Raw genomic sequence first — 26,053 nt, 5'->3', positions numbered from 1 at the left:
CACAAATAACACCCAGGAGAGGTGGGGAAAGGAGTTTACCACATGGTCACTGGGTGTGAGCAACTGTTCCCTGTCCCTGTGGCTTCCCACTTGTGGCTCCCACCATGGCCTGGAGTTTTGGGTGGAGTTTTTTCAAACAATAAAAGCCCTCGGCATCTCAGGATGGCACAGTGGTGAGCTCTTAGCTTCACCAGGCTCATCAAAGCTGCTCCAGGAAGGCCAGAGCCAGACCAGAAGACATGCAGATCATCACCACGGCCCTGGTGTGCTTGCTGCTAGCTGGGATGTGGCCGCAAGACGTGGACAGCAAGAGCAGTGAGTGTGGCAGGCATCACTTTGTGTCTCTCTAGGGAGGGCAGAAACATGGTCAGCCACTCTGGGGTTGGAGCAGGCCTCCTTGAACTCACCAACTCAGTCTCCCCTCTTCCTATCTAAAGAGGAGGAAAGGTGAACTTGGACGGGCTGGGGGTGAGAGCCAGTAGGAGAACCATGAGTTGGGGCAAACACAGAGAACTGAACTGCCAGCTTCAGTACAAGGAGGCTCTGCTTCATCCAGACCCAAGGGAGGGAGCCTGTGAGGTTACTTGGTTAAAGCGGGGAGGCCCGAGGTCCAGGGGAGGGCCTGGGTGTAGCTTCCACAGCGTGACAGACACAAAGCAGAGTCTGAAGGCAAGACTGGGCTCTAATAGTTGGCTACTCTTGGGCAAGTCACTTTAGCTCTCAAACTCTGCTTTCTCTGTCAGTGAAATGGAGTTGATTATGTCCGCTCTCCAAGGCTATTTGGAGAGTAGCAACCTAGTAAGAGGCATGAAAGGGGTTGCAAACAGAAAAACTAGGAGGAAGAAGCTGGGGTTGGAATGCAGGTCTCTTGCGGGGTGTGGTGTGGGAGGAGAATGCACAAATGAACAGAGTGGGGGTTGGGGGCTGGGAAAGAGCCGAGGACCAGGGCAGGAGGGGATTCAAGAGATTGAGTAGGGCAGCTAGCTAGTTCCTGGGAGCTCTTCCCTTGTCATCTCATCAGCTTGGAGTCCTCAAACGATTCCTAATCTTCCCCAGATCAGGTCTGTGAACTGTGGACCACCGTGTCCTGCATCAGACTGACCAGGTCCCCAGGGTGTGGGGCCCAGGACCCTTGGACATGAGTACTGGGGTAGAACCATGCATGTGCGGTGAAATACCAAAACCGGATGAGCCTTTAGAAACCAGGCTCCAAAAAGTCTTATTTTACAGATGGGAAGTCTAGGGCTGCGGTGAAGGCACATCTTCCTCAAGGCCATTCAGCTGGGGTGCGGGGAGCTCTGATCTGAACCCCAATCTTCTGACTCTTTACCTAGCCCCAGAACGAGGTGGCTGATGAGACAGAGCCATGCCGGCACCCTCCGGATGTGGTCCCCAAACCAGGGCTTGTCCCGGGAGGTGTTTTTTTGCTTGTTTTTTAAAAATTGTGCTACAGGTGAGGGTTTGAGAAATGGATACAAACCATCATTTGTGTTCCTCTTCCAGTGCAGGTACCCTTCTCCAGATGTTGCTTCTTATTTGTGGAGAAAGAGATTTCCCTGCGGGCAATCCAGTGTTACAGAAATACCAGCTCCAGCTGCTCCAATGAGGGCTTAATGTAAGTGATCACCTGCTCAATCTCTCCCTAGAGAACAGAACCCCGCCAGCCTGGAATTAGAAGAGTAGACACTAGATGACAGTATTTTACCAGAATAAGGTTTCTAAACCCAGAGTTGCCAGCATCTGGGTGCAAACCGCGCTTGGGCGCTAGAGGGAGCACGGAGCTTCCTAGCAGGTGTAAGGAAGGACGCATCTGTGCTCCTGCAGTGACTTGTGTTTCCTGAAACTCCAAGGTGCCAAGTATTACATCCCAGCATTATGCGCTAAGAGGAAGGAATTGTTTAACAAAAGCACAAGGGGTTATTGTGCACTAGGAAGAGCAAGGGAACCAGGATTAGTTCCTGCCTCTAGATTTGGAACCCATAGTCTTGGATGACCATGGAGAGGTAACTCCTTTGTACCTAATTATCTGCGTATCCTTCTGTATTTCTTATCCGTGAAGGGGCATAAACATAGCTGCATCACAGGGTCTTTACAAACATAACTGGGGTAGCTTTCACATACCAGTCAGTATTTTAAGTCTTTTTTGTGTATATTCTCTCTGTCGATCCTCTTGGGGTACATATTTTTGTTATCATGAAAAGTGAGGTTCAGGAAGGTAGAGATATTTGTCTAAGATCAACCAGATAGTAAGAGACAGAATTGGTCTATAGATTGGACAATAGTCCAGTTTAGGAAGTAGACAGATCAGAAGAGAAAAATACACACACACACACACACACACAGGCACACACACACACACACCAACACACGAGTCCAACGCAACAAGTAAGGCCCCAGATGGACACAAAAACATTAAAGTTGGAGCAGAGAGCTATTCTAGGATGGGAATTTCTCATCCCACCTAATCATCAGAATGTTTTCAGGCTCTTCAGCCCCACCCTGATACACCAAATTGAAACCAGGAGAGGGGTCCAGGAAGCTCAATTCATAAGCTCCTGGTGCTTTGGCTGTTCCCCACCGTGCAAACCACACATCCTGTACAGCAACTTCATTTACAGAGGGGAGCCCAAGGCCCAGCAAGAGCAGCTTAGGGGACCTGGCAGCCGGAGGAGATGGGGCTTGTGTGGTGCTCACCCAGTGGTGGCTTGGGTGGTTCAGCCTTCTCTCTTATTCTCTGTTCACAGATTCAAGCTGAAGAGAGGCAACGAGGCCTGCGCCTTGAACCAGGCTAGATGGGTTCAGAATCACATTAAAAAGCTGAGCCACTGCCTGCCAAAAAGAAAATGAGCAGATTTCTTTCCATTATGGGCTCTGGAAACCACGTAGCTTCACCTGTCCCGGAAATCCCCAGTCCTATACCATTCCTTCTGCCCCGCTTTTGCTGGGTCACAGAGGATCTGCTTGGTCTTGATAAGCTATGTTGTTGCACTTTCTACATTTAAATTATAGAATGATCAACCCCCAGCCCTCTGTGTCTCTTGGATTTCAGAGTGAAAACTTGGTTGGCGTTGAGAGGTGGAAGCCAGGGGCAGAAGGATGGGGCAGGAGGAGGGAGACATGTTGTACCTGGTGCCAGAGGAACTGAGCTAATAAGTGACTCAATACCTCTCAGTGACTGCCTTTGTCCTGGGGGGTAAGCTTTGACTCGGGGTGGTGGTGCAGATTCTCTGCCTCTAGATTTGGCTGCCAAGAGGGGTACAGTGGAACAGAAAGTTGGGGTTCACAGCTGGGTGCAAGACCTTTCTCCGTAAGAAGAGAAAAATACACACATACACATACACACACACACAGGCACACACACACATGTACCAACACACGAGTCCAACACAACAAGTAAGGCACTTCTCCCTAAGAAGAGAAAAATACACACACACACACACACACACAGGCGCACACATACACACACACGCACCAACACACGAGTCCAACACAACAGGTAAGGTCCCAGATAGACATAGAAACATTCCTCTGCCCAGCGGCCTCCGGGGGTGATGTTATCACCAAATCACAGCTGCCCTAGCTGGAGGGGATCATGTGAGGTTGTCTGCCTGTAAAATGTTGCTAAACCCATTTTACAGATGAGGTGACTGAGTGCTAAAGAGAGACGCAGCAATTCAGGGGCAGATCTGGTGTTAGAGCCCAGGGCCGTTGCCTCCCAGGATAACTCCTCCAGGTGTCCCAAATTGCCAAGTGTACTGCCTGACGCAGCGTGGTACCAGATCTGGGGGACAGGCCCTGCTGTTGTCAGCAGTGCCCAATCTCTCCTTGAGGAAGATCTCGGTGGGTGTCCAGGCATGGGTGGGTTCCGAGTCTGATTGAAATGCCCACCCAGCTTATCTGGAGGAGTGAGGCTGTCTTGGGAAGAGCAGGAGAACCCTCGGTGGACATATAGGAAGAGGAGGCCCGATGCCTTAAAAGGGACATTCCCAAGCTCCAATTTGTACAACGTGTGATTCAAGGAAGAATAGCCAAGGAAGGAAGTATTTCTAGGTCTTGGGGTTGGCACACCTTTACCTTTAAAGGTCACTTTTAGAGGACAAAGGTCTCATGCTGTGTTTCCCTCATTCCCCATTCAACAAGTCACACATCTGGCCCAGTCTTCTTAATCTGTTTCCTCCCCTCCACCCCCATGACTGCCCTTCCTCAGCCCTTATGACTGCCCCCCATCACACATCTGGCCGTCTTCTTTATCTGCCTCCTCTCTTCCACCCCCATGACTGCCCTTCAGCCCCTATTTTCTCTTGCAGTAGGCTGTTTTCAGCCCTCCCTTCTCAACTCCATCTTATCCACAGCCAAAAGCTACTCTTCCTGGCATCCATTCTTCCCTCTGGATAACTCAAAAACCTTCACACCTTCCTCCTGCCTTCAGAACTGAGTCTAAATTCCCCACCCTGATATTCTAATTCCTCTAGAACCTGCCCTCATCTTTCCTTTCTACATGTCTCCAACTTTTACACTCTGGAAACCCAAATCTGACCGTTTGGGGATATTCCTCCCAGGCCCTCTCCCCACATTGCCCTCTTGGACCTCCCCTAAAAGAATCTTTGCTATGACCACACTTTCCCATCCTCTAAGGTCTGTTCGGACCAAGTGCCCTCTTCCCTACCAAGCCTGAGGCTCACTAGGACTTGGTCATCTGGTTTCCCTCTGGGTGTCAGGTGCACATGAAGTCTGAATCACTTGCTGCTTCGAGTGGGGAGGCATAGATTGGGGTGGGAGACTAGAGGGGGAGGGAGGGGTTTACTTTTGGCAGGAGTATGATTTTAAAGAAAGAAATGAACTGAATATGAAACTGATGAGTTGCAAGCCAGGAGCGCCCATGCTGAGGACTGGAGCCATTGTTCCAGAACAGCCTGGGCTGGTGAGGCAGGCTCTCCCTGAAACTCAGATGAGCCAGGCTAGCCTCACGGCCAGGGCCTGTGTACATCCGCCATCCACTGGCATGCTCTGTCATCCACCCACACCTCCTAGAGCTCCTACTGGTTGGAAGTCACTTCTGAAGAAAACACCACTGTGTAAGAGATTTTAAATAAAGTGTATTTTTTGTAAAATGTCAGCAGTCCTACCATTGCATTCATCTTTCCACAATAACATATTTAGCAACGCCTCACATTCACTTCCCTACATTGGGAGGATGCATCGCCTCCCTACATTGCAGCATCCCTTCATGTCCATGACTCCCACAGGCATGCTCTCAACCTCTGGGAGCCAAAGAGAAACCCACTGCTAGCAGCTCACAGTGGAAGGGAAGGGGGCTTACAGACAGCAACCAACTTGCTCAACACCTTGCTTTAAAAAAGATCACCAATACCCAAATAAACTCCAAACCAGCAACAAGTCATATAATAGCCAATATTACTTAACACATAGTACATTTTGAATCACAAAACAGAATGCATCCGATTTGAAAATTATGGTAGAAATATTCCAAAGTATAGAAGAGGAGGCTGGAGGAGAATGGAAAAGTCATTTCACATACTCCTGCTTGATTTCAGTGGGGGTAGCAGAGTTCAAGTCTTCAGTGTGTGAGCTTTCTGGCCCAGGTGCTTCATACAATTCTGGACCCACTTCTCCTTTGGGTCAGCACACATCTCCTTGCCCAGTTTGGTTCTGAAGCTGTGGAGGAAGGAAAGCTGGGGCAGTTAGATGGAACCCTTTGAGGGTTTACCTAGGAGATGACACACTGGGCTCTAAACCTGCCTGACCCACCTGCTACAGGTGAAGAGCCACCCCTGTGGGACAGGAAGTAGGAGGTGTGTGGACAGAAGGGGTCTCTGGAGGCAACCAGTGCTCTTGCTGCCCCTGGGAAACTGATCTTGGCATCTGCTAAAGGGTGTGGCCTGGTGCCCATCCAGCAAGCAGGGCATGGGAAATTATAGGCCGTCTTCGGGTCTGTTGTGCAGCCAAAATAGGAGGATTTGCATCACATAGTCTGGTTAGATCTCATCCTGAGTAAGATCCCAGGTCAGTCTGATGTCTGTCTCCTGGGGCAGAATTTTGGACTGGGGAATGTGGGGTTGGGGAGGAGCCAGGTGAGCAGGGACTTTTCTACCCACATGACAGCCTTCTGGGGACACCGGCTGGTGGTGATCCGATAGCTCTTCAACCTCTGCAAGGAGATCTTCTTACTGCTAAATGTGAAGCAGCAAGTGGATGGGACGTTGAGTGCATCTAGAAATAGTTACAAATAAAAAGCTTTGAGAATATTTTAGGCTTTTCTCAGCTTGAATACAGCAGGGAGCATCTGTATGGGATGCAAAGTAAAGAGAAAGAAGTAGATCTTATCCACCTCCAAGCCCAGCGCTCCCGCCCTAGACCCCGAGGTGAGGTGGGACCTGTGACATGGGCCTCAGGATCTCAAAGGCTCAGCTGCATGGTGAGGACATGTCACTGCCATCTACGGGGAGGCCACGGGCAAGGCCAGTGGGAAAGGTACTGGGTGTGGTCCCAGATGTGCAGAGTTTGGGAAAATCAGATGAGGTCAAAGAAAAGGCCCTAAATTTGGAGTCAGAAGCTTAGGTTTCATTCTTGCTCTGGGATAACCTGGAGGTGGGCGGGTAGGGTCCCTTCTGTCTCCAACATGGGCTTCAGCTTTCTATCTTTAAAATTAGATGTTAAAGTGAACCTGAGGAGCCTTACTATTCTGGTGGGCTTAGAAGTGGGGCACTTGGCTGGGCATGGCTGCTCACGCCTGTAATCCCAGCACTTTGGGAGGCCGAGACGGGAGGATCACTTGAGGTCAAGAGTTTGAGACCAGCCTGGCCCACATAATGAAACCCCTTCTCTACTAAAAATACAAAAATTAGCTGCACGTGGTAGCGGGTGCCTGTAATCCCAGCTACTCAGAAGGCTGAGGCAAGAGAATCGCTTGAACCTGGGAAGCGAAGGTTGCAGTGAGCCAAGATCTCACCCATGCACTCCAGCCTGGGCAACAGAATGAGACTCGATCTAAAAAAAAAAAAAAGTGGGAGCACTTGGGCTTAGGTCTTCCTTGAAGAGAGAAACAGAGGGAAAGAGAGGGAGAGGGGAGGTGATGGTGACTTACCTGGCTGAGCAAGTCCCTGGGGATTGAAAGCTGCTGTTATAAGCAGCAGGCACAGAAGCGCTGCAGAGACTTTCATGTTGAAGGGTAAGAGATGGAGATTTCACAATGTTTCTTTGCCTCTCTGCTCCTCTGGCTGTTCTGCCTGCCTTTTATAGGGAGTGGGGAGGCTTGGAGCTCTCAGAGGACCTTGGCCTGAGTAGGGTGTTGACCAAGTCATGATGAAGGGGGATCCTGAATCTGCTGAGCTGGAGCTGGGCACCAAAAACTTTTTTAGGAAATGCAAGAGGGAAGCTGAGGGCTGAAGCAGCATGGCATGGCTTCCTTCTGGCTATCCAGGCCACAAGGAGCCAGAGAGGAAAAAGGGACACAGATGTGCCCCAGCCACTCACCATGGGAAGCCATCCAAGGAGCTGTTTTCTGCTTACTTTCTCTAGCAGAAAAAAGAAAAACAATGAAAATTAACTCCTGTAGAGAAAAGAGTGCTATGCTAAGGACTCTGTTCATGTTATATATTTAGTTTGAGGAGGTACGTACCATTATGATCATGCCCATTTCATAGATGAGGAAATGGATGCAAAGAGATTAAATAACTTGACCAAAGTCTTCTGGGAAATGAGCAGGAAAGCTAGAAGAGAAAGCTAGTCTGCTTATATTTTATCACCAAGGTAGTTTCAAACTTTCGTTTAGCTGCAGAAGTCTTTTTCCAAGTCAACTTTTATGTGGAAGTCTAATATCTGAAACAGATTAAGTCAGTTTCTGATGACAGGGGCTCCTTACATTCCATAATATGACCCCTTCTGCCCCTCAGGCCCAGAGGGACATGGTTCAAACACCTCTGACTGATGCGAGCCCCCTGTTTCCAGGAAGGACCATTGGGTTTCTGGAGCTGTTGATGGGAGGGTTGGGGTGGTCCTCAGAGCAAAGAAGTGAGGTGTTTGGCCCATTCCTGGGCTCTTCCTGTGAGGGGCACATACTTGGGAGCTGGAGTTGGGGAGGGAATGGCTTAGAATGGTTGAACATGTCCCTTCCCCACTCATCCCTAGCTCCAAGACTTGGCACAATTTTTGTGCCTTCCTGGAATACTCGTCCCTCTGCATTCCACTCTAGCAAAATAAGCCCAGGGAAAGTAAAGGGAAGAAATAAACAGCTAGGATTAGAGAAATAGGAAACAGTAAATATTAGAAAGGATAGATGAAGCTGAAAGTTGGTTCTGTAGCCTATAATGAAGCTAAAACTCTCCTGAACTGACCATGAAAAAAAAGAAAAAAAGGGGCCGAGGCCAGGGGGATCACTTTAGGTCAAGAGTTCTAGAGCAGCCTGGACAACATGGTAAAACCCTGTCTCTACTAAAAAAAAAAAAAAAAAAAAAAAAAAAGAAAAATTACCCAGGCATGGTGGCACATGCCTGTAATCCCAGCTACTTGGGTGGCTGAGGCAGGAGAATTGCTTGAACCTGGGAGGCAGAGGTTGCAGTGAGCCAAGATTGTACCACTGCAACCCAGTCTGGGTGACAGTGAGACTCTGTCCCAGAAAAAAAAAAAAAAAAAAAAGAAAAGAAAAGAAAAAAGAAAAAAGGAAAAGGTACATATAATCAGTTGCAGAGTCTGCAGACACCAAAAAGAAAATAACAAGAACCTTATGCCAGGAATTTAATTTAGAGGAAATGGATGAATTTCTCAAAAATCTAACTCACCAAGGTGCACAAACAAATAAAAAATAGAGAGTCATTCTAAAGCTATTAAAGAAAAGGAATCAGGAATTGAAAGTCTTCCCACAAAACATTCTCTGGGCTCAAAGGGCATGAACAGCTAATTCCTCCAAGCATTGAAGGAAGCAATCATTTCAATCTTGTGCAATCACTTCTAGAGAATATCAGAAGATTGTACATCACTCAGTTCATTTTAAGTCCTACCTAACTTTGACACAAAAATGTGTCAAGACCCACATGAGAAAAGGGTATTACAAGTTTGTCCTTTCAGACACACATTCCATTCTTTTCCATTCTATTCTCTGCCTTAGGAAACCAGTCTTGGTGGGTCACATCAGTAAGGTTGCTGGTCTTCTAGCTTCTGAATGGGTTTAGGCACAAGGGAGCTTCTGAGGACATTAGAGCAGGGAGAAGAGTTAAGTTGAGGTTCTTCTTCCTATGTTGTCTCCCTGTGTTCCTCAACCTGGATATATCCCTCAACTAATGGTTTTAACTTCTTTCAAGGTGGTTTCTCTATGACTCTCCTATCCAGGTTTGCTGAGTTACCCCCTGTTCTTTCTTTTTTTTAGTTGTAGGAGTATAATCATGTTCTTTTAAAAAATATTTTATTTTATTTTAAGTTCCTGGATATGTGTGCAGGATGTACAGGTCTGTTACATAGGTAAACATGTGCCATGGTGGTTTGCTGCACCTATCAACCCATCATCCAAGTAATAAGCTCCACCTACATTAGCTATTTATCCTGATGCTCTCCCTCCTCTCACCCCTGACAAGCCACAGTGGAATAGCCAAGACAATCTTAAACAAAAAGAACACAGCTGGAGGTATCACGCTACCCAGCTCTGAACTATACTACAAGGCTATAGTAACCAAAACAGCATGGTACTGGTACAAAAACAGACACATAGACCAATGGAACGGAATAGAGATCTCAGAAATAAGACCACACATCTACAACCATCTAATCTTTGACAAACCTGACAAAAATAAGCAATGGGGAAAGGATTCCTTATTTAATAAGTGGTGCTGGGAAAACTGGCTAGCCACAGGCAGAACATTGAAACTGGACCCCTTCCTTATACCTCATACAAAAATGAAATCAAGATGGATTGAAGACTTAAATGTAAAACCCCAAACTATAAAAACCCTAGAAGAAAATCCAGGCAATACCATTCAAAACATAGGCACAGGAAAAGATTTCATGATGAAAATGTCAAAAGCAATTGCAACAAAAGCAAAAATTGACAAATGGGATGTAATTAAACTAAAGAGCTTCTGCACAGCAAAAGAAGCTATCATTAGAGTGAACAGACATCCTACAGAAAGGGAGAAATTTTTGCAGTCTAACCATGTTCTTAATAGCCTAAGGATGCTAAACACCCCTGTGGTCTCTCTTCACTCACTTACGCCTTTGTAAATAGCTTCTTTACGAAACCTTTCTCCAAGTCTTCCATTTTAAGTGTTACCTATTTCTTGCTAGGACACTTACTGACATTGAATTGGCCCCATAAAATAGAACTTCCAAATGGGATTCTGTGATTGGGTTGCTCATATATTTTAGGTGCACCATGGAAAGGGGCACAGGAATAGGATCTGTCGACATCATGATTACTTTAATTACCACCAGTAGTAACATGGCAGACTGCTTTAACAAGCCTGCCAGGTGATCCTGAAATACACAAAAATTTGAGAACTATGGGATTGTAGCACGCCCTACTGTCATCACTGATTTATAAAGAATAGCCCCTACAGAGCTCTTAAGCATCCTGCCCTCCTCCCACAATCACATTGAAACATTTCTTAATACCTCGATTGAAGGGAATATCCCCCTGGGCCTCCCAGCTGCTTGCTAGATCCATTCCAACAGATCCACTTCCCTGAGTCTCTGGATTCTTTCCTAGCATTCCAGCGAATTTCTGGAATTTCAACTTCATTAACTGCAGGCTTCTTATTTTTTAATTTTTAATTTTTGTGAGTACATTGTAGGTGTGTATTTTTATGGGTTACATGAGATATTTTGATGCAGGCATGCAATGTGTAATAACTACATCAGAGTAAATGGAATATCCATTGCTTCAAGCATTTATTGTCAGGTTGTTTATTTGAAGGTTTGCTTCTTTTTTGATGTAGGCACTTAGAGCTACAAATTAATCTCTTAGCACTGCTTTTGCTGTAACCCATAGGTTTTGGTATATTGTGTTTCCATCATCATTTGTTTCAAGAAATGTTTCAATTTCTCTTTTAATCTCTTCATTGACCAACTAGTCATTCAGGAGCATATTGTTTACATTCCATGTGTTTGTAGAGTTTCCAAAATTCCTCTTGTTATCAACTGCTAGTTTTATTCCATTGTGTTCAGAGAAGTTACTTGATATTATTTCAATTTTTTGAATGTTTTAAGACTTGTTTTGTGGCTTAACATCTGACATATTCTTGAGAATGATCTATGTGCTGAGGAGAAAAATGTGTATTTTGCAGCTGTTGGATTAAATGTTTTGTAAATATCTATTAGATCCATTTGGTCTATAGTGCAGATTAAGTCTGATGTTTCTTTGTTGATTTTCAGTCTGGATGATCTGTTTCAGTGTCTGAAAGTGGGGTGTTAAATTATCCAGCTGTTATCCTGTTGGAGTCTATCTCTCTCTTTAGCTCTAAAGATATTTGCTTTATATATCTGGGTGCTCCAGTGTTGGGTGCCTATATATTTATCATTGTTATATCCTCTTGCTAAATTGACCCCTTTATCACTATACAATAACTCCTTCTGTCTCTTCTTTTATGGTTTTTGTCTTGAAATTTATTTTGTCTGATATTAGTATAGCCACGCCTGCTCTTTTTTGGTTTCCATTTGCTTGGAGTATCTTTTTGCATCCCTTTTGTTTTCAGTCTTTGTGTGCCTTTATAGGTAAAATGCGTTTCTTGTGGGCAACAGATCATCAGGTCTTGCTCTTTCATCCTTTTAGCCATATTTTATGTCTTTTGATTAGAGAGTTTAGTCTATTTACCTTTAATGTTATTATTAATAAGTAAGGACTTACTCCTGCCATTTTGTTATTTGTTTTCTGGTCTTCTCTTCCTTCTTTCCTTCCTTCCTATCTTCCTTTTGGTGAAGATTATTTTCTCTAGTGGTATCATTTAATTTCTTGCTTTTTATTTTTTGTGTATCTGTTGTGTGTTTTTAGATTTGAGGTTACCATGAGAGTTGCAGATAATGTCTTATAACCCATTTTTTAAAAATTGATTACAATTTAATGCTGATTACATAAACAAAGAGAAAACTGATACAACTTATACATTTTAACTTCCTCTCCTCACTTTTTAACTTTTTGTCATTTCTGTTTATATTTTATTGTACTATCTGTGTCTTCAAAAGCTGTTGCAGATATTTGGATGAGTTCATCTTTTTGTCTTTCTACTTAACTTATGCACAGTTTATACACCAATTACAATGTTATTCTGTGTTTTTCTGTGTACCACTTTGGTGGTCTTGGGTAAAATCCAGAAGAATTCTCTGGACTACCAGGCAGAAACCCTTGTTCTTTTTTCTTATTTTGTCCCAAACAAACAGAGTATCTCTCTCTGTGCTAGATGCCTGGAGCTGGAAGAGAGGTTATGCAACTACCCCTGTGGCCACCACTACTGGGACTGAACTGGATTGGACCTAAAACCCGTATAGTACTTGGTCTTTCCCAGGGCCAACTGGAACCGCTAGCTGACTACTGGCTATGTTCACTCAAGGCCCTAGGGCTCTACAATTAGCATGTGGTGAAGCCAGCCAGGTTTATGTCCTTCCCTTAAGGGCAGTAAATTCTTCCAGGCCTTAGGCAGGTCCAGAGATGCTGTCCAGGAGCCAGGGTCTGGAGTCAGAAACCTTAGAAATATACCTGTTGCTCTGTTCCACTGTGGCTGAGCTGGCACCTAAGTCACAAAATGAAGTTCTTTCCACCCCTTCCTTCCCTTTCCCCGTGTAGAGGAGTCTCTCCTCATGTTCACCACCACCACCACAGGCCCATAAGCAGTACTGCCAGGGTACCTCCAATGTTCATTTGAGGTCTAAGAGCTCTTTGGTCAACTTGTGGTGAATGCTGCCAGGCCTGGGACTCACTCTTTAGGGCAATGGGCTCCCCTCTGGCCCAAGGTAGGTCCAGAGACACTGTACAAGAGCCAAGGCCTGGAACTGGGGACTCCAAAACCCACTTGGTGCTCTTCTCTACTGTAGTTGAGCTGCTAAACTCAAGACAAAGTCCTCTTTACTCTTCTCTCTGTTTTTCTCAAGCAAGGGGGCCTCTCCTTGTAGCTGTCATATCTGGGAATGTGCTGGGTCACACCTGAAGCTAGTATGTCTCAGAGTCTCACCCAAGGCCTATAGCATGTACTACCTGATTATGGCTGCTTGTTATTCAGTGCCCCAGGGCTCTTTAGTCAACAGGTGATGAATCCTGCCAGGATTGGGTCCTTCCCTTCAAGGTAGTGGATTCCCTTCTGCTGCAGGGTATATCTGGAACTATCCTGGAGCTAGGCCCTGGAATGGGGGCCTCACAACCCTTCCGGATGCCTTACTGTGGCTTCCTACTGCAGCTGAGCTATTTAGCATCCAACTTGTAAGACAACTTTTTTTTTTAATCACTCTCTTTACAAGTGAAAAGAAGGGGTCTCTTTCAGAGCTGCAAGCTGTGCCACGTGGGGTTGGGGAGGGGTAACATAAGCACTCCCTTGGCTGCCCCAGCTGGTGTCTCACTAGGTTGCATGCCGCCCACCAGTTCACAGCACTAGAACTTGCCTAGGAAGTGCAGTCCTTGTGGCCTAGACTGCCTTCCAAGTTTATTTAGAACAATTTAGCCAGAGCAATTTAGGCCATGGTGGCAAGGCTTGCCAGAATTAATGTTCCAACTACTGGCACAGATAATTCTTCTCTGGCCAGGGCAGGTCTAAATGCTCCCTTTGTGGGTGCTGGCTGAGTTCTACCTGGTGTTGGCAGCGCTGAGTTCCAGTGCAAGTCCCCCAATCACTGCACTTTCCATCCCCCAAACACACACATTTTCTTTCCACTCCATGCAGCCACTGCCAAGAGATAGGTGAGGGTTGGTGTTGGCAATTTGAGATTGTCTGTCCGACTCTCTTCAGTGCCTCTTTCAGTGATATGAAGTTAAAGCCAGGTACTGTGATAACTTACTAATTTTGGTTCTTATGGAGGTGCTTTTTGTGTGTAGATAGGTGTCCAATTTGGTGTTCCTGCAGGGAGGATGATCAATGGAAGCTTCTATTCAGCCATCTTGCTCTGCCTCCTTCTCTTAGACTTCTTTTTAAGTCTAGACTTCAATTAGCCAGTCTAGCTGACCATTAACATCCCTTCCAGGTACTTGTGCATTAAATTAAAGTACATTAAATTCTGAATTTGGGCAATTGAACCCTATATGTTATTTTTCTCAGTCTAACACTCTTACAATTGACTCACACACATATGCCCCAAACTTTCCTATAAACTGGGTGAGTGAGGGGACATTCAAATCTTCCCAGCTGTAAAATCTCCTGTTTGTCCTTTCCTGTGATTCAGGACTTAATATGACGTAGAAGAATGTGTTTAGGAGCCTGGAATCTGCGGTTAGGCATGAGTTCAAGTTTTATATCCATCATTTACTGGTTATGTGATTCACAGCAAATTGCTTCCCTCTCTGAGCCTCCATGAGGAAACTGTTTGGTAATCGCTATCTCATTGCGATGTTGGGAGAGTCAATAAGATAATACATGGAGAGTTCTTAGCACAGTGCCAAAATTGTGTATTTCTAACAAGTTCTCAGGTGATTCTGATGATGCTTGTCTGGGGACCACTCTTGGAGAACTACTGCTGCTATGAGACTGGGGTTGCTGATCTCAGTGGGAGAAACGGGTTCCAGGAGCAACAAAAGCCAGGCGATGGTGCTTGTTAAACAGCAGAGACAGAGTGGGCACAATTACCCCAAGAAGCTACAGGGGCGCAGTTGTAATCTGAGTGCTTTGATTGGCAGGGATTTGTGGCTATGACTATGGAATCCCTAGAAATGAGATAGATGAGATGCTTACTAAGGTGCTTCTTGACTTTAGGTAGAAAATTCTAGTGGGCAGAAAGCTAGTATAAATCCCTGTAGAAAATGCTCATATCTCTTACCCAGGTATCAGATCTAAGCCAGTTTATAGACCTGAAGTCTCTTGATGGATGGGCAGGCCAGGTCTTTTTGAGGAAGAGCCCTGCAATGCTGGATTGCCAGATGAAATACAGGGCACTTGGTTAAATGTAACTTTCAAATAAACAGGGAGTGACTTTTTTTTTTTTTTTTTTTTTTTTTTTCAGCATAGATATGCCTCTTGCAATATTTTTGCTTAATCTGGCAATTCATAGATCTAATATTATAAATCTTCTTCCATGCCTTTTCTAGAAGAATCTGCTGCAAAAAATCAGGGTGACTCTGTACTGGGGAAAAAAATAGAGACCTTCTGGGATTATTTGCTGATGGCTCTGAATGGATGGATGATATTCTATGAAGACCTGAAAGTCTACCCTGGTTCACTAGTCACAGTGAGAACTTATGAAGGTCCTATGTTAGTAATGCAGTTATGTCTAGAGTAGAAGTTCAGCCAGCTGTTTCCCAATCCAATAATTTTTATATAACAGAAGTCTTCGAGATCTACAGAATCCTATTATTTTAGAATCTTTATGTTGCTGTAGAATCTTAGAACCCAAGCATCCTGCCTTCTGCCCACGATACTACTGGGCAATCTTAGTGCCCACAATCTTAAAGAGTAACATAATAGTGTTGGCAAATGCATGCAACGTTGTGATTTTCAGAGATTCGTTTGCCTTTTAAAGTCTATTCTCAAGGAGTAACTTATTGGTAAGTTATGACGTAACAGATTAGAACTAAAACTGCTCAGTGAAGCAGAGCTGGGGCACCTTGTGCCTTTATTTTTCCCTCTTCATCTCATCTCACTTGTTAAGGTTCTGAGGAGCACCACAATGGTGCAGACTTTTCATTTTATAGGAAACATGTCTGACCGCTGGAGTGGCTACTGAAAAGGGGAGGGAGCCAGCACGAATCAATATGTTCAGCCTCCAGAGCTGAGTCTGTCCAGAAAGGCAAGCCTGCAGAAGAAGAGGAGACTTCCATTGGGATGCCGGGAGAGAAAAGCCCATACATTGACCATGAAAACATTACAAGACCATTTCCTTACTTCTTCCTTCATACCACCTGCACTTCTTATAATATCCCATCACTATATGCATTGCTTATAATATTCCATCAACCTGTAATTCCTTCCCAAACAGGAATCATTTGAGACCTGGTATAAATCATGTCTCATTTATGAAGACTTCCCAAACTACACAGATGTCAAAGGGGGCCAAATCTGAAATAAATGGTTGGTCACCTCCCAGGGCAAGCTTTACTGCTTCTACTCTAGAAAATCCAGTCCCCTTTCCGGGCATTCTCTGAACAAACACACCATCAAAAATGAATACTTACTTATGATATGAGGGTCTAAGAAGTCATAGGGGGTCTCCTCTGTACGAGAACTATTATATACTTCATCTTGCAAACCAGGCAGGAATAAACCAGGGTTGTCCCAGACAAATTGAGGTGCACCATCTTCCTCTCCAGGGGGGACTTGGCAACTTACTAGTTGTTGCATCACCATTTTAGTTGTTTACATTTCTAGCTTCTGCTGCCCTTTCCTTCTGGGGAACTCCCAGGGAGGTTGCCTGGAGCTGTGCCTTCCAATGACCAAGTGGAAAATGCCAACAGGAACAACCCTGTATTCAGCACATGCTGGTACTAAGAATAAGCAAAGAAGCAGAAGCTTTTCTGTTGGAGCAGCATTTTGTAGAAACACATTTATATTTTAAAAAATAATATATGATGACTTAGAACTCTTGAAAAGTATATCTCAAAAATCATAAAAATATTATAAAACAACATGTGCACTTAATATTGACACACAACCACGGTAAAATTTCTGTTGTTCTTTTTTTCCTTCCATGTGAGCATATTAGGAATTTTACTGGATAAATGTTGGTCTACATTTGTTAGTTAATACTATGCCAAAAGTCATTTTACGTATCTATATAATTGAATTTCTTAATGGTTGAATAGTCTTCTGTTAAATGGGAGAACTAGAACTTACCTATGACCATACAGTGCTAATTGACATTTAGTCTATTTTACTGGGATAATAAGTGATGCTTGATGCTATGAAGCACATAAGAAATATTTATTAGTCGATGTTCCACCTTCCAGAGGTGACCACTACTTTGACTTCTGTCATCACTGATCTTGAAATTCACATAAATGGAATTATATGGCATGCACTCTTTTGTGTCTGAAGTCTTGTGCTTAATGAAATTTATTTTTATTTATTTATTTTTTATACTTTAAGTTCTAGGGTACATGTGCACAACGTGCAGGTTTGTTACATATGTATACATGTGCCATGTTGGTTTACTGTACCCATTAACTCATCCTAGTTTATTACTAGTCTTCAGACAGATCCAGAAAATAGAGTAAGATACTAGGTAAACAGAACACCTAGACATATCTGTAAGGCATTTGTTTCCTATCACATGGTCCATTCTGGTTTAACACCCACAACTGAGATGTAGTGAAATACTAAGATTGGATGCTGAGATAATATTTTTATCCAACCAAAAAGTTATTAAATGTAATATTAAAAATTTCTCACTTAAAAAAATTTCTCTGATGACCAGTGATGAGAAATTTTTTAAGTGAGGAATTTTTAATTTTATATTTAAGGAACTTTTTGGTTGTATAAAAATATAATCTGAGCATCCAATTTTAGTATTTCACTACATCTCAGTTGTGGGTGTTAAGCTAGAATGGACCATGTGATAGAAAACAAATGCCTTACAGATGTGTCTAGGTGTTCTGTTTACCTAGTATCTTACTCTATTTTCTGGATCTGTCTGAAGACTTGTAATAAAATAGGACACTAACTGGGTTCCATGTGATGTTTGCCATTTCATATGATCTTCTAAGTTGATTTTTTTCCTCCCAAGTCCTTTTCAAAGAAAGTATACTGTATTTTACCAACCCCCCCTCTCTTTTCTCATAGCTCTTCTGTGGTGAATTAAACCTACTTGAGGTAAAATACTTCGATTTCTTTTTTTTTTTTTTTTAAACAGAAAGTACTGCATAACACTGGGCCTTCTTAACTAAAATGCTCACCACTTAGTCTGTCTTTTTCTCCCTTTTTTTTTTAATGACACGATTTTGTCCAGAAATTTTGCTGTTTTTCTTAGTGCTAATACCTTGCCTCTTATTCCTATACAGCAGGGTGGTAATATTGGGATCCCGATTAAATACTGTGCCTTAGGAGACTGGAAGTTTAAAAATGTCCAAGTCCTTTCAGTGATGAGGGAATTGATTTTTTTTTTAAAGCCTTTTTCTTAGAAAGCCAAAATGTTTGATTTTTTTTTTTTAATTATAAAATGTGTTGTGACAACAATGAACTATTTGTGATCTTAATTTTAAAAAAAAAATGTTTCTGTTTTCTGTGTGGTGTTTTTCATATTTAAATCCGAATGTGTAATGTGGCAGTAACAACAGGTTAACTTATTTTTTTAGTACATAGGGCTTAGGTTTATACTCTTGGTTTCCACTCACACTAATGTCACATGGTTAAGAAGGAAAAATTTAGGCTCTCTGACGTTTCAGATATTTAATCAATCAAAATGTGTTTCCTTCAAAGAGAGCTCTAAAATACTTAACTATGGTTATGAAGTTATTATAGGCCGGGCGCGGTGGCTCACGCCTTCAATCCCAGAACTTTGGGAGGCCGAGGCAGGCGGATCACCTGAGGCCAGGAGTTCGAGAGCAGCCTGGCCAGCAGGGTGAAACCCCGTCTCTACTAAAAATACCAAAATTAGCTGGGTGTGATGGTGCATGCCTGTAGTCCCAGCTACTCGGGGGGCTGAGGCAGGAAAATCCTTGAACCCAGGGGGCAGAGGTTGCAGTGAGCCGAGATCATGCCACTGCATTCCAGCTGCTCAATGTAATTTTTTAAAAAAATGTCAGTTTTTTGTTCTGTTTATTGCTAGGCAATATTCCATTTGATGAATATACCATACTTTATCCATTCTCCTAGATCTTTGAAATGCTTCTAGTTTTCTGCTGTTATGAATAAAGTTGTGATGAACACTCTTGTTCAAATCTTTTTGTGCATATAGGAACACATTGATTTAAATATTTACTTAGAAGTGAGATTTCTGGGTCATTGGATAAACATATGTTTAATTTTATCACAAAACGCTAAACAGTTTTGCAAACTTTCCTCCAGCAACATATCAGATTTCCTTTTGGTCTGTGTTTCCATCAATACATGGTATTATCAGTATTCTCTATTTTAGCCATTTTGATGGGTTTGTAGTAGTATTTTATTAGGTATCCAATTGCCTTTTCTTGATGACTTCTAACGTTCAGCTCCTTTTTATATGTTTATTGGTTATTTGAATATTTTTGTGAAATGGCTGTTCACATTTTTTCTAAAAATAAAACCTCAGTAGCTTTAGGGGTACACATGGTTTTTGATTACATGGATGAATTATATGGTGGTGATGTCTGAAATTTTAGTGGACCCATTACCCCAGTAGTGTACATTGTACCCAATATGTACTTTTCTATCCCTCACAATCCTTCCACCCTTCCCCCTTCTGAATCTCCAATGTCCATTACACCACTCTGTATGTCTTTGCATACCCATAGCTTAATTCCCACTTATGAGTGAGAACATATAGTATTTGGTTTTCCATTTCCGAGTTACTTCCGTTTCCATCCAAATTGCTGCAGAAGATGATATTTCATTCTTTTTTTATGGCTGAGTGGTATTCCATGGTGATATATATCAAATCTTCTTTATCCATTTATCGGTTGCTGGCCACTTAGGTTGGTTCTATATCTTTGTAATTGTGAATTGTGCTGCAATAAACATATGCACACAGGGATCTTTTGATATAATGACTTCTCTTCCTTTAGGTAGATACTCAGTAGTGAGATTGCTGGATCAAATGGTAGATCTACTTTTGTTTGAGAAATCGTCATACTGTTTTCAATAGAGGTCGCATTAATTTACATTCCTACTAGCAGTGTGTAAGTGTTCCCTTATTACCACATCCATGTCAGCATTTATTGTTTTTTAACTTTTTAATAATGGCCATTCTGGCTGGGGTAAGGTGGTATCTCTTTGTGGTTTTAACTGGCATTTACCTGATGATTAGTGATGTTCAACATTCTTTTCATATTTCTTGGCCATTTATCTATCTTCTTTTGAGAACTATCTATTCATGACATTGGCTCACTTTTAACTGGGATGATCATTATTATTATTATCTACTAATTTGTTTGAGTTCCTTGAAGATCCTGGATATTAGTCCTTTGTTGGATGCAGAGTTTGCAAATGTTTTCTCCCATTCTGTGGGTTGTCTGTTTACTCTGATAATTATTTATTTTGCTATGCAGCAGCTGTTTAGTTCAATTGGGTCCCATTTCTTTATTTTTGTTTTTGTTACATTTGCTTTTGTGGTCTTAGCCATGAATTCGTTGCATAGGCCAATATCCGGAAGGGTTTTTCCTGGCTTTTCTTCTAGAATTTTCATGATTTCAAGTCCTAGATTTAAGTCCTTAGTCCGTCTTGAGTTGATTTTTGTATATGCTGAGAAATAGGGATTCAGTTTCATTCTTCTATATGTAGCTATCCAATTTTCCCAGCACCATTTATTGAAGAGAGTATCCTTTCCTCAATGCATGTTTTTGTATGCTTTTTCAAAGATCATTTGGTTTTAAGTATTTGTCTTTATTTCTGGATTCTCTATTCTATTCCGTCATTCTCAGTATCTACTTTTATACCAGTACCATGCTGTTTTGGTTACTATAGCCCTACAGTATAATTTGAAGTCAGTGTGATACCTCCTGGTTTGTGCCTTTTGCTTAGAATTGCCATGTCTATTTGGGCTCTTTTTTGGTTCCATGTGAATTTTAGAATAGTTTCTTCTAATCCTGTGAAAAATGAAGTTAGTATTTGACAAGAATTGGATTGAATCTGTAGATTGTTTTGGACAGTATGATCATTTTCACAGTATTGATTTTTCCAGTCCATTAGCATCGGATGTATTTTCGTTTGTTTGAGTCATCTATGATTTATTTCAGCAGTGCTTTGTAGTTCTCCTTGTAGAGATCTTTCACTTCCTTAGGTAAGTATATTGCTAGATATTTTGTTTTATATTTGCAGGTGTTGTAAAAGAGACTCAGTTCTTTATTTGATTCTCAGTTTGGTTGTTGTTGGTGTATAGCAGTGCTACTGATGTGCAGATTGATTTTGTAACCTGAGACTTTACTGAATTCATTTATCAAATCTAGGAGTATTTTGAAGGAATCTTTAGGGCTTTCTAGGTATACAATTTTATCATTGGCAAACAGAATTGGTTTGGCTTCCTCTTTTCCAATTTGGATGCCCTTTATTTCTTTCTCTTGCTTGACTGCTCTGGTTAGGACTTCCTGTTCACATTTTTATTCCTATTTTTATTTGGGTTGTTTTTTGTTTCTGTTGTTAATTTTTAAAATTTACTATATAGTCTGAATTAAAGTATTTTCTATGTAATACAATATATTTTCTCTTAATCTTTAGCTTATCTTTTTACATTCTTTTTTCCTTCAACATCTTTTACATTTTTATTTTATTTTATTTTTTTCATTATACTTTATGTTCTAGGGTACATGTACACAATGTGCAGGTTTGTTACATATGTATACATGTGCTATGTTGGTGTGCTGCACCCATTAACTCGTCATTTACATTAGGTATATCTCCTAATGCTATTTACATTCTTAATCGTATCTTCTGATGAGTAATTATTTTCAATATTGATAAAGTCTAATATATATGCTTTTAAAAATGTAAGGTTATGTGTTCTGTTTTGCTTAAAAAAGATTGATTTTCTGCCACAAGTTATAAGGATACTCTCCTATGCTTTCTTCTAGGTGTTTTCTAGCTTTAGCTTTTGTATTTAGGTATATAATGCATCTTAAATTAATTTTTATCTATAGTGTGAGGTAAAGGAGAAATTTATTTTTTTTCATATAGATATCTGGTTGCTCCAGCATAATTTATTTGAAAGACTTTTTATTTCTTCATTGTATTGACAACTTTCTTAAAAATGAAATCAATATGCAAATGTGTGTGTGTTTGTGTGTGTGTGTGTATTTATAGTGATGGTTACTTTTATGTGTCAGCTTGACTGTGCCATGGAGTGCCCTAATATTTGGTCAAACAATATTCTGGGTGTTGCTGTGAGAGTGTTTTGGATGAGATTAACATTTAAATAGGTAGACTGTGTAAAGTAGATGGTTTTCCCTAATGTGAGTGGGCTTCATTCAATCAGTTGAAGGCTTGAATTAAGCAAAAAGTCTGACCCTCATTTGAGTTAGAGAGAATTATTTTGCCTGACTTCCTTTGGACTGGGACATCGACTTTTTCCATCGCTTTGGACTGAAACTGAAACATTAGCTCTTCCTAGGTATCTAGCCAGCTGGCCTTTGCAATGGAACTACCCATCAGTTCTCATGGTTCTCAGGCCTTTGGGTTTGGACTGGAGCGACATCATTGGTTCTCCTGGGTCTCCATCTTCCTGACTCATTCTGTAGATCCTGAGACATGTCAGCCTTCATAATTCTGTGAGCCAATTCCTTACAATCAATCATTCAACCTCTCTCTCTCTGTGTGTGTGTGTGTATCTATATATAGATAGGTAAATACATATGTGTGTGTATGTATATGTTCTAGTTCTCTGAAGAGTCACGACTAATACAGATCCATTTATTTATCTATCAATAGATACCTAATCTATACATAGTTAGATACATACATACATATATATATGTATATTTCTGAACTCTCTACTTTGCTCTATTGATCTGTTTGTCTCTCCTTATGCCAATATTATACTATCCTAATAATTATCACCTTATAGTAAGTCTTGAAATCTGGTAGTGCCCATCCTTCAACTTTATTATTTTAAAGATTGCTTTGGCTATTCTAGGTCCTTTTCACATACATATCAATTTCTACATAGAAAAGACAGTGGCAAAAAACACAAAGCACATAGACCATTGACATTATAAAGCAACTCTACAGACAAGTCTGCATAACAATCAGCTAACAAGGTGATGACATGATCAAATCTGCACATATCAATATTAACCTTGAATGTAAATGGGCTAAACACCCCACTTAAAAGGTACAGAGTGGCAAGTTGGATAAAGACCCACTGTACACTGTGTTCACGAGACCTGTCTCTCACATGCAGTGGCACCCGCAGGATCAAATTAAAGGGATGGTAAAAAATTTGTCAAGAAAACAGAAAATAAAAAAGCACAGGTTGCTATTCTTATTTCAGACAAATAGACTTTAAACTAACAATGATCAAAAAGGGCAAAAAAGGGCTTCACATAATGATAAAGTGTTCAATTCATCAAGAAGACTTAACTATCCTAAATATCTGTGCACCCAACACTGGAGCACTCAGATTCATAAAACAAGTTCTTAGAGATCTACAAAGACTCTCAGATAACTACATAATAATAATGGGAGACTTCAACACCCCACTAACAGTGTTAGACATAATCGAGGCAGAAAACTAATTAAGATATTTGAGACCTAAACTTTACACTTGATGAAATGAACCTAACAGAAATCTATAGAACACCCAACAACAACAGAATAGACATTCTTCTCATCTGCACATGGCACATACTCTAAAATCAACACCATGCTTTTAACCATGAAGCAATTCTCAACAAATCAAAAGAAATTGAAATCATACCAATCACACTCTCAGACCACAGTACAATAAACAGAAATCAATATCAAGAAGAGCTCTTAAAATCATATAATTACATGGAAATTAAGCAATCTCTTTCCGAATAACTTTTGTGTAAACAAGAAATTAAGGAAGAAATGAAGAAATTGTTTGAATCTAATGAAAACAAAGATACATTGCACCAGAATCTGGGACACAGCTAAGGTGGTGTTAAAAAGGAAGTTTATAGGGCTAAATGCCCACATAAAAAAATTAGAAAGATCTCAAATTAGCAACTTAACATCACACCTAGAAGAACTAGAAAAACAGGAGCAAACCAACTCCAAAGCTAGCAGAAGAAAAGAAAAGACCAAAAGCACAGCTGAACTGAATGAAATGGAGACATGAAAAACCATACAAAAGATAAACAAAAACAAAAGGTAGTTCTTTGAAAGAATAAATAAGATCTAATAAAGAAAAAAAGAAGGAAGATCCAAATAAACACAATCAGAAATGACAAAGGGGACGTTATCATCGACCCCACAGAAATACAGAAAAACCCCTCAAAGACTATTATGAACACCTTTATGCACACAAACTGGAAAACCTAGAATAAATGAATAAATTCCTGGAAACATACAACCTCCCAAGACTGAACCAGGAAGAAGCTGAAACCCTGAACAGACCAATAATGAGTCTCAAAATTGAATCAGTAAAAAAAAAAACCAACCAACCAGAAAAAACCCAGACCAGATGGATTCATAGCCAAATTCCATCAGAAGTATAAAGAGCTGGTACCAATCCTAACAAAACTATTCCCAAAAAATAAGGAGGAGGGACCCTTCCCTAACTGATTCTTCCCCCGCCAGCGTCATTCTAATACCAAAACCTGGCAGAGACACAACAATACCAACAAAAACTTCAGGTCAATATTCCTGATGAACATAAATGTAAAAATCCTCAACAAAATACTAGCAATCTGAATCCAGCAGCACATGAAAAAGCTAATTCACTATAATCAAGTAGGCTTTATTCCTGGGATGAAAGGTTGGCTAAAGATATGCAAATCAATACATGTGATTCATCACATAAACATAACTAAAAACAAAAACCACATGATCATCTCAATATATGCAGGAAAGGCTTTCAATAAAATCCAACAATCCTTCATGTTAAAAACCTTAACAAACTAGGCATCAAAGGAACTTACTTCAAAATAATAAGAACCTTCTTTGACAAACCCACAGACAAGATCAAACTCAACAGGCAAAAGCTGGAAGCATCCCCCTTGAGAACTGGAATAAGACAAAGATGTTCACACTCACCACTCCTAGTCAACATACTACTGGAAGTGTTAGCCTGAGCAATCAAGCAAAAGGAAGAAATAGAAGGTATCCAAATAAGAAGAGGAAATCAAACTATCTCCACTCACAGGCAATATGATTCCACAGCTAGAAAACCCCATATTCTCTGCCCAAAGGCTCCTAGATCTGCTAACCAGCTCAGCCAAGTTTCGGGATACAAGATAAATGTACAGAAATCAGTAGCAATTTTTATACATTAATAATGTTCAAACTGATAGCCAAATTGAGAATACAATCACATTCACAATGGCCACAAAAAAGAACCAATACCTAGGAATGCAGCGAACCAGGGAGGTGAAGATTTCTACAACAAAAATTACATAATACTGCTGAAAGAAATCAGAAGTAATGCAAACAAATGGAAAAACATTCCACGCTCATGGATAGGAAGAATCGATATTGTTACAATGCCATACTCCCCAAAGCAATTTACAGATTAAATGGTATTCTTATCAAAATACCCACAATATTTTTCAGAGAATTAGAAAAAAATTATAAAATTCATATGGAACCAGAAACAAAGAGCTCGAAAGCTCGAATAATCAAAGCAATCCTAAGCAAATAAACAAATGAAAAACAAAGCTGGAGGCATCGCATTACCAGCCTTCAAATTATACTACAAGGCTACAGCAAACAAAACCAAACAGCATGCTACTGATATAAAAACAGACACGTAGACCAATGGAACAGGTTAGAGAACCCAGAAATAAAACTGTGCACCTGCAACCATCGGATCTTCAACAAAGTTGACAATAGCAAGCAATGGGGAAAGGGCTCCCTATTCAATAAATGGTGCTGCGATAACTGGCTAGCCATATGCAGAAGATTGATGCTGGACTTTTTCCTTTCACTATACACAGAAAACAATTCAAGATGAATTAAAGACTTCAATGTAAAACCTAAAATTATAAAATCCCTAGAAGAAAACTTAGGAAATATTATTCTGAACATAGGCCCTGGCAGAGATTTTATGACAAAGATTCCAAAAGTAATTGCAACAAAAACAAAAATGTACAAGTGAACCTAATTAAACCAAAGAG

The 26,053-nt window shown here is 41.3% G+C and overlaps 2 protein-coding genes across 2 annotated transcripts; one reads left to right on the top strand and one right to left on the bottom strand.

The window, feature by feature from the left end:
- The first annotated feature begins 239 nt into the window (after positions 1-239).
- On the top strand, positions 240-2,847 carry CCL1 (C-C motif chemokine ligand 1). Its single transcript, NM_001032849.1, has 3 exons — positions 240-315; positions 1,504-1,615; positions 2,745-2,847. Exons 1-3 carry the CDS (start codon positions 240-242, stop codon positions 2,845-2,847), a joined length of 291 nt encoding a protein of 96 aa, NP_001028021.1.
- A 2,229-nt stretch (positions 2,848-5,076) lies between these two features.
- Positions 5,077-7,272, bottom strand: CCL13 (C-C motif chemokine ligand 13). Its single transcript, XM_001113462.5, has 3 exons — positions 7,106-7,272; positions 6,117-6,231; positions 5,077-5,676 (listed from the first exon to the last, which is right to left on the bottom strand). Exons 1-3 carry the CDS (start codon positions 7,179-7,181, stop codon positions 5,571-5,573), a joined length of 297 nt encoding a protein of 98 aa, XP_001113462.1. The 5' UTR covers positions 7,182-7,272; the 3' UTR covers positions 5,077-5,570.
- Between the last annotated feature and the right edge of the window lie 18,781 nt (positions 7,273-26,053).

This window comes from Macaca mulatta, chromosome 16 (genome assembly GCF_049350105.2).
Source record: "Macaca mulatta isolate MMU2019108-1 chromosome 16, T2T-MMU8v2.0, whole genome shotgun sequence".
Classification (NCBI taxonomy): domain Eukaryota; kingdom Metazoa; phylum Chordata; class Mammalia; order Primates; family Cercopithecidae; genus Macaca; species Macaca mulatta.
Note: the sequence above shows the minus strand (reverse complement) of the source record. Positions and strands in the feature narration are given on the sequence as shown.